This window comes from Thunnus albacares, chromosome 19 (genome assembly GCF_914725855.1).
Source record: "Thunnus albacares chromosome 19, fThuAlb1.1, whole genome shotgun sequence".
Taxonomy (NCBI): domain Eukaryota; kingdom Metazoa; phylum Chordata; class Actinopteri; order Scombriformes; family Scombridae; genus Thunnus; species Thunnus albacares.
In genome coordinates, this window is record NC_058124.1 from 23,255,919 (window position 1) to 23,265,260 (window position 9,342).

At 48.5% G+C, this 9,342-nt stretch overlaps 1 protein-coding gene across 3 annotated transcripts in view; it reads right to left on the reverse strand.

The window, feature by feature from the left end:
* Positions 1-8,452, reverse strand: part of cica (capicua transcriptional repressor a) — a 39,252-nt gene extending 30,800 nt beyond the window's left edge. For 2 of the 3 annotated variants that reach the window (XM_044336309.1, XM_044336307.1), the window contains exons 1-2: positions 8,276-8,452; positions 882-4,627 (exon numbers count right to left, since the gene is read on the reverse strand). In XM_044336309.1, the coding sequence (XP_044192244.1) occupies positions 882-4,409 (3,528 nt within the window). In that variant the 5' untranslated portion in view covers positions 4,410-4,627; positions 8,276-8,452. Of the gene's footprint in view, positions 1-881; positions 4,628-8,052; positions 8,209-8,275 lie in introns of those variants that run through there. The other variant, XM_044336308.1, reaches the window with a different exon arrangement.
* Between the last annotated feature and the right edge of the window lie 890 nt (positions 8,453-9,342).

Genomic DNA, 9,342 nt, shown 5'->3' on the forward strand with positions numbered 1-9,342 from the left:
GGTTGGAAACTACCTTTTATAAGACTTTTGCTAAAAACGACAGCTTAGAGATGGGTTAGGCTATGTTTTACACAAGCACAATGCGCTAGTTTGGCTAACAGCTAATTATGGACAAGCTAAAATGAAAGCTGTCTGTATGTAGCCTGTTTATCTTAGTTTGCCACATATCTTAAAATTTGGCAGATTCTTGTAAACTTAGTTACAGGATGAGACAGCTGCCCCTCCTCCCTCAACCAGCCCCTCCTCCTTTTACCAGTGGTACCTGCAGGAAGGTCTTCTTTCTATAATCTTCACTTAGTATTTTGTTGTCAGGAATATTCTTTATGTTATTGACATTTTAGATTACTTTCCACTGAGATATTATTGAATTTATATGGTGACTTTGCTGTTGTGTAAACATTACTGTTGCTGCTCTAATCCTGCTCTGAATTTATTCTTTTTTTTAAAATAATATATCTTTTAAAAAAGCAATTCTTTAGTAATGAAAAAGAACCAATGAAAGTATAGGTAAAGAACCGAACCGATAAGGAGTATCAATAACAGTAGTAGTATTGATAAAATCCTAAAGATACTCATCCCTATTTAAAACTGATGAGTCTAAATTAGTTTTCTTTCCAATGGAACCGTAACATATTTAAGAACAGTGGAAACTGTAGCATTTAAAAAGGAACTATTAATGATTGCTAAAATATTTGGTTTGACTGTATTAAAAACCTCTTTAAGAAATTTGGAGGGAAAAAGGTCTAAGATGCAAGTAGTTGGCTTCTTATGGAATAAAGGTAAGTGAAATTCTGTCAAAATATGACGATATACAGTATACCATGAGGTGATATACATATATGATCATATTTACCAAAAACAAGAAATAGTGACTTTCTTACCGAGCTAGAGGTGACCAGGACCAGCGTGGATGTGGGATTGCGCAGGAGAACCGCGCCGTTGGTGGTGGCTCCGTTGATAGGGACGGGGGCCTGCAGGCCTGGTGGAGCTGCATGTTGGGGCTGGTTGTGCTCCCTGGACCTGCTCCTCTCTCTCCTTCCTAATGGGCCATCAGAGAACTTGGCCAGGGGGACATCTGGGTTGCGGACAATGACTGGGGAATCGCGGAGGGGCACAATGCGGCGTGGAGAGGGTTCCTGGGGCAGGGGGGAAGGAGGGGTAGGAGAGACCAGCATGGGCGGAGGTGTGGAGGCAGCAGAGGATGGTGGCCTGCTGGTGGCACTACGTGGCCTGGGGAAAGAAAGCGAAGAAGGGGTTGTGGATTGACTCTGGGGGGACAGGACTCTGAAGGCAGCGGGGCTGTGACCAAGGTTTGGGTCTCCCACCACCCCTCCCCCTATACCCATCAGCTGTTGCTGCTCAGGTTTGGTCTGGTAGTCCTGGACTGTAGGCAGTGGAGGGGGTGGGTGCGTGTCGAGCTTCCTCTTGCTGGGGCTCATGGGCACTGTGAAAGTGAGGTTGGTCTGAAAAGTGGGCACGATGCCTGACAGGTGGCGTTCTCGTTCAGTGCCTGGTGTGCCCATTTTAGTGCCACTGAGCTGGCGATGGCGGCGTGGAGTAAGTGAGGCGGGAGCGGTGATGGGGCTGAAATTGGCTGGGCGGAAGCCGAAGAGTGGAGAGGGCGAGGGTGATGCGGTAGGGGAGAATGGCGACTGGTTCGATATTGGGGAGAATGAGGGCGTGCCCGACCGGGAGCCACCCAGGGAGACCAGCATGGTTGCTGCCTCACACTCATCAAAGTCGAAGCGGGAGAGGTCCTGGGGGAGCAGGGAGGGAAGGACCAGGCGTGGTCGGGAATCTCCTCCACGGCTGCTGGCCTCACTGCTTTCCCGTGATGTCTCATCCCAGTCAAACTCTGAGCTGGCTCGCCCTCCACTCAGTCGGAGGTCAGATGGTGTTAGGGTCCCCGTGCTGCTAGCTCCACCCCGTTCCCGGCCGCCTCCACTGGCTTCCATCTCCTTGGTCCTCATTGAGAGGTGTCTGGAACAGTATCCTCGGCGCTGGGACTCTTTAGAGCAGCCCTCCCGGGAGCACAGCCTCCTCCACTGCTTCCCATTGAACTTCTTGCGGATGCCTGTTGGCGTGCACACCACATCTCCCTTCTTGTACTTCTGCTGGGCAGCTGTCAGTGGGGTTCGGGAACGTGAGGAAGAGGAGGAGGTCGAACCTGATCCAGATCCACCACCACCACCTGCTCCTCCACCGGAAGAGCCTCCTCCTGAGGTTTTCTCTCCTCTGGAGGAGGATGCAGAGGAGGAGGAGATGGGAGGGAGAGGAGGGAGCTGAGGGGTGGCAATGACAGCAGCACTAGCTGCTGCGGCTGCTGCGGCTGCTGGGTCAAGTCCTAGTAGGACAGGTGAAGGAGGGGGGTGGGGGTTCAAGGTGAGGTGGGCAGAGGGGATCCCGATGCCCCGCACCACGGACAGGTGGGGATTGAGGTAGCCGGGCGGGGGCTTAGAGACGATGTGGCGATGTTGAGGAACTCCCATGGGTTTGGCCCCGGGTATTATCGCCCCCATAGGGACCATGTTGAAGTGGGAAACCTCCATGTCTTCCTCAGGGGTGAGTGGCATGTACGAGTGGAGTTGCTGCTGCTGTTGTTGCTGCTGCTGCTTTGCACTGTTCTCCCTTTCTCGCTCTCTTTCTCTCTCTCTTTCCTGTTTTCTCTGGAGGTCCCTCTCCCTCTCAAGGTCTTTCTCAATTTCCCACTCTCGGCCAGGAGCCAGGCTGAGGACTGAGGCTGGGGTTACTGGAGAGGTAATGTTGTGGCCCGCAGTGGAGGAAACAGGGACCATGCCTGGGTAAGGAATTCCTCTCCCTAACACTGACCCCACACCGGGTGTCATCCCTCGGCTCAAACGACACACCTCTTGCTCCACGTCCATCTCCTCTCTATCCTCCTGCTCTCTTTCCTTATCTCTAACACCCTCTTCTCCCTCCCTTCCTCCTCCAGACGGCAGATCCAGGTCCCAAGGTGGCACCAAAAGCCGAAGTGTTTGTCGGGACACCCAGACTGCCTGGGTAGGACCAGCTGCCCCCCTTCCATCCTCTTCTTCATCCACAGAGGGAAGTCTTTCCTCAGACAACAGGACACGGTAACGGTTGGCCACTGCTGGATGTGTATCCACCTGGGTCACCACGCCTTCTCGGTACCACTGCCACTGTCCCTCACTGCCTCCCTCATTGCCGAATGGTACACAGACGCGGGTGCCAATTGGTATTGGGTGGACACCAGGTGGCGGAGCATCTAGGATGATGTCTACAACTCCTGGGGGGCTGTCATGTCTATAGGGATAACGGCACAGTGTCTTCTCCCCATTTAGTTGTACCTCCAAGCTTCCGTATTCACCGCTGACCTTACGGACCACCCCAGCCCGGAACACCAAGTCTGAACTCCTCCCTTCATCCATCCTTTCACTCCCTCCCTCTTCATCAATTCTTCTCCTGAGCTGGCGGGCAAGGACACGCTGATTCTTCATCCCTTTGGCCAGGGCATCAGACAGCGCATCCGGGAGACTGGAGGGTACATGTGCAGATATTGGTGTGATTGTGCGCCCATCACTGACTACCTCCAGGTCAGCTGAGTGCTCACTAGCGGTGTCTGTTGAGGAGCAGCGGGGCAAGGGGCTGGGTGATATTCGCTCTGCATCTCTAACCCCTTCAACTCTTCCCGGCCTTTCGCTCTCACCTCCCAGCGACAGGGTAGGGGGTCCCGGGGAGCTGTCCTGAGGTGCTTCCCTGCCAGTGTTCCTGCTGTGGAAATCGCTCATCAGGCTTCTACTCTGACTGTTGCCATCAGGGTGCGAGATGCTAATGTCACTTCCTGAACCTGTTGACCCCTGGTTGAGGACCCCGCTGCTCAGAAGTAGAGGAGGGGGCGTGCTGGATGCAGGGTGGCTATGGTTACCAGCAGTAGTAGACGAGCAGTGTTCAGATGTGTACTTCTTCTTGGGAACGCGTGCCTTGAAGGTGGCTGTCTTACGACTGGAGGCAGGGTTTGGGCTGTTGTTGGCGCTTGGTGTACTACTGTTACTGCAGCTGCTACCACTACTATCGCTGTGGCTGCCACCACTCAGAACTGACCTCCCTGACCTATCATCTGAAGATGTCAACAATTTCCCAGAATCCATCACAAGTGATACTGTCGTCTCTGACAGCCCTTCCCTGTGTAGTCCCTCCACATCTGAAGTGTCCCGCGCTCTGATTGAGTCCGCTTGGGAGTCTGAGTGTGAATTAGATGAAAAAGAGGAGGAGGGAGTCTGGTTTTGTGGGGACCTGCTTCTGTCTCTGTTCCCATCTGAGTCTCTCTTCTCCCCTCCTTCAGGGGCATCCCCCACTCCACGACGCTTCCCCCCTTTGGCCCTGGTGGAGGGGGGAGAGCGCCGGCCCTGCTTTTTTATCGGCTTCATCTTTTCATCTAGCTTTCCTTTCCTCCAAACAAGTCTTTTTATTTATTTATTCCAGAGATTCTCCTTGGCGTTCCTCTATTGCTCTGCCTCGTTTTGCTTTTCTTCTTCCCCCTCCCTTCCTTTCTCTCTATTTTCCTCTTCTGCCGGGGCCTCTCTCTCTCATCCTGTCTTGTCTCTGTTGCGCGACTTCGGCACTTGCCCACCTTATTCCAGAGACTCTGAAAGAAAGAGAACAGGGAGTGTGAGTTACTCATGTGGCAAACACATTCAGACATGCACAAAGCCTATTCACTGCACAAGATAGCTACTAACTGCATGGCTTTGAGAAGAAAAGTGACTGATTGAATCAAAGTCAAACATCTGTGAAAACATTCAAGTGACACCAAAGTAATTCAAAATAAAAGCAAAGCAGAGTGGGACTTGCGATCACAGGCATCATAAAAAAAATAAAAGTAATAAACAGCTAACAATAATTTTAAGAAATGCATTCCCTGCTAAATGATGCACCATCGTACTAGAGTAGTAATGAATATGACTCATCTACAAATTCATTACACATTAATTCATTACATAACAGGTTCCACTCACATTACACAAGGCCTGCATCCATACAAGGTACATACTGAAAACAGGAGGCCTTATTGTAGGGTAAACACAATGTAGGCTTACAACACAGTATGGAAATAGTGAGGAGCACTTTGCAATTTGCCCAGACAAGCCTTTCTGCATGCACTCTTTCACACACACACACACACACACACACACGCACACACACTCTCTTTCACACACACACTACTTCTTGGCCAGGGCAGTAGAGGCGGGGGAATTCCTTCTTCGCTCGCATACTGAAACCCTCCCTTTCTCTCTCTCTCTCTCTCTCTCTCTCTCTCTCTCTCTCAGTGGCGACCTTTATCTATGTATTTCAAAGCAGAGTCAATCCGCCCCTACAAACTCCATTTCCTGTGGAAGACCATTACCTAACTTCCCGTTACTTTATTCCTCCCTCTCACTCGATGCCACTATTACACTTTCATTCTTGTCCCCTGCCTGCATTTTCTCTTCTCTGCTCTGATATAGGTCCCTACCTCTCGTTCTCCCTTCTTCTTCTTCCACTTACTCTCTATCCTCGTTTGTGCTGCAGTGATCCAGAATGGCCGAGTTGTTCCGAATAATTGTTATTCCGCACCAGAGTCATTCAGTATCGCACTTAGCCATGCCAGAGTCATTCAGGATATCTCCTATTCCACCACCGAACTCATTCACAGTTCTGCCTCCGTGTAAAAAAAGTAAAACAGATTGATTTTGCTGACTTGTTGAACGGGGCACTGTTGTCATTTCACTGGTTTGTTTGCTGTGTGGCTGATACACGCGGGACTTGCTTCAGGTCCTAGCTGCTGTGTGCTCTGCTTCATTTCTTCCAACACAAGAGTCTCCACAGAGCTACGAGTGCCAGACAAATGTTAACAACAAGTGTATAAGAGGGAGAATCAAAACACCCCCTTACATTCTCTGTCATTTCTTTAAAAAAAAAAATATCTCTCACTCCAGCTGTGATATTCACTGTCAAAATGTTCTGGATTTATGTCTATCAGCCACCACTAAGCATTTCTACTTCACAGTGACTGACTGTTAACTTGCATGTCTGCCTGTCTGTCCCTGTTTCTACATCCATCCTCCCACCAGTCTCTTTCTCTGTCTGCCTGTGACTGTCTCTATTCCCCTTTGCTGCCTTCCTGTTTATCTGTGAAGGCTTGCATTCATTCAGGTCCTTTTCATATCTGCTACATCATATCGGCTAGAGAGAAATCCATTTTCAGAGTCTACTGTCTCAAGGCCACACACACACAGTATAACATCTATGTAATGATAGTTGATAGTGCACACAGGGAGGTAGAGAGCTCACAGCCATCGTTGTGCTCTATGTAAATCCCTATTTAGGACAGACAGCCGTAGAGCAGCCACCATAAAATAATTTGGCAGTCGGCCTTACTTGGTCACGATAGAGGTATGCTACGTGTGTTTACTCAGTAGTGCACTGTGTACAACAGCTGGTGTCAGAGTCATGGGCCTAATGATAACAGCTTAAAGACAAACTGACGCAACTCACGCTCCTCTCTGTGAAATATGGAGCAAGGAAGCGATATGGGTGATATAGTAGGCTTATGTGTCCTATGTTACATGTTAGTTACCATAGCAGAGCATGTTCAGGTATACATGTAGCGAAGGGTAACAAGTTCAACCATATTTTACTTGGAGAACAGTGTTTACCCTCTTTTATAGGTGTACAAGAATACATAGTAAACATGTCTGTAGGGCAGCATCAAGCTGTTATAAGTCATGTGAGGTGAGAAAAACATGTACTGCTGGTTTTCGAGAAGCATAATTTAGTTTAGCTAACTGATTGTCCAGGTTTAGGTCATGGTTAATTCACTTTTTTCAACCGCAGCTGCGCTAAAGCAAACTGATAACAGTTAAAGCGACATGCAACAGACTGTTTTATCAAATATAAATTGAGTTGTCTTGATATGCAAACATATAGGTCTAACGTATACTAAACTGTATATGTCCTCTCCAAATTTAGCCAACACTGCCATACATTCACTATAATAATCCCACAGGGGCACACAGGACGTGTCCAGTAGTGAACTTTTACAGACCTTTCAGTATCTTATGGTATGTTTTAATCTACTGTTATATTGGTAAAACAAAAAAAAAAACAAAACAAAAAAAAAAAAATCAAATGATATACCCACATCAAACTACATGGCATTCAAAAGTTTTGTCATTTGCACTTTTTAAAGTGATTACTACAGTGCTTTACAGGTCAGGGTGTATAAATATAATGACATAATAATAATAATCTAGTGTAGATAACAGCTCCTAACTTTATCTTAACAAGGGCCAAAGCACTAAATACAAACTACAGGAGGTGATGTCACCTCTGGTTTAGCTGGATAGTACCGTGTATGTGTCAAGCCCTCGTAGTACCGCGATTACTACCAGTTTTACTCCACAACACGGGAGGCCGTGGCGTGCAGCGACCAGGCCTCAACTACACACAAGGCCGCTTGGAAATCCTCCACTCACTGTCACCGGGAAATAACCGGTTTAACGTTCATATTGACCCTTAATACCATGTAATACGGCCCCTATTCCCCGTGCTGCATGACAGTGTGAAATGTCCCATACAGATGAACACGTTAACTTTGTCAATCCAGTCCACAGCCACATACAAAATACAGCGACAAAAAACAGCAGAACAAAGTCGCTTATTTGGCCCATCCGAAAGTGACAGTTGTCAGCAAAGATAGCTAAAGCTGTCCGGACAACTTTGTATTGACCCCCGTCGCCATTCGCATAAATGCAACTGTGATACAAGAGAGAGAAAGTGTCAATATGTGGCCACAAACTAGTCCAAGGAGAAGGCCCTAGAGCCCCCTAAACAACACGTATAAAATGAAACAGCCACGTTGATTCATGAAAAAGAGGAAGAAAATTGATCAATGCAAAGGAGAGGAGGTGGAGAGAAAAGCGAGGAGTTTTCGAGGTTTGTTACAACGCAGGAAAAATAACAGTTGTTCTAGGAAGTCCAACGGCAGTTATGGCGTTGAATTTATTTCTAGTGGAAAAGTTTCATGCTCACTATGACTAGCCGCACCGCTCCCTTTTTTTTCGCAGAAGACACCCAATCCGCCCTCTACTCCTCTCCGTAGGCCACCCAGATATCGGAAAATATGCTGATCAGCTCATCTGCTAATACTGTTTGTGGCCACAGTAAACATGAACAACGTTAGCAGCTCGGCAAAAGCACAACAAGCCCCACTGCAGTGCTGCAGGAGAAAGATTTGTGGGCAGCTTATACTCACCAGAGCTAATATAGTACCCCAGTGTGATTCTCTGTTGAGTCCGCCGGTTAAAATAGGGCAGGGTGGCCGGTCGTCCGCAGCTGCCAATTAGCGGCCGTTCATGTTTCTCCGGCAAAGCAACTTAAAAGGAGGAAAAACTACTGCCCTGTACATTCTACACTACAGTCGCAAAATGGTGAATGAAGCCCCAAAGCCTTGACAACCAGCCCGTGCGGCCAATCACGGAGCACGAACGGGTACAGTAGCCAATAGGATCCCTAGGAGAGGTGTTAGAGGCGGAGACACACGTCAAAGTAAAGTTGATCGACGGCGCGCCGCGACCAATCACAGTGTGGGAAAACACAGAACAGCTGTTGGGAGAGCGAGGCTGCGGCGGCCAATAGGGCTCCTCTGTGGGCATGTCTGTGACTTCTACAGGCACGCAGGACAGGGATGAAATCTCCCTTTCTCTCTTTCTCTGTCTGTATCAGTCTCTTTCTTCTCTTTCAGCCCTTCTTTATTTGTCTATGAACATGTAAACAGGGGCGTAGACTAAAAGCGCGCGGGTGGGTGGAAGGGGGGTTGTCTGTCTTTTCAAAACGGGTTGGACTTCCTTTGGTTAGCCACAAAACACTGACATGACATTATCAAATCTAATAGAGAACAAAATGTAATGTCCCCAACAATCTTAGATACCATAACCTCAGCTCACATATCATAAACCAGCTTTATCAAGATTATTTAACTCTCTATGTGCTATTTCTTTGTCTGAATGTCTTTTGCACGGTCTACATTATGATGCATGTAAGCCACAGGTTGAGTGTAGTTTCAACAGGAACCACATAGAACACCAACTCCCAAATTCGCATGCTTTCCTCTCTCTCCATCCCTCTCACAAACTCTCTCTCTCTCTCTCTCTCTGTCCCTCCCAGCTAATCAGAGATGCCTCTAAACAGCAGAGCATTCCTTAGTCCCGCCTCCGCGGCCAATCAGGACGAGCGCTGGAGGCTATACGTCACCAGAGCAGCGTGCGATTGGCTGAGAGGCCTGAGGTCTGCAGGCCAATGACCGAGTGATGTGGTGAGGTC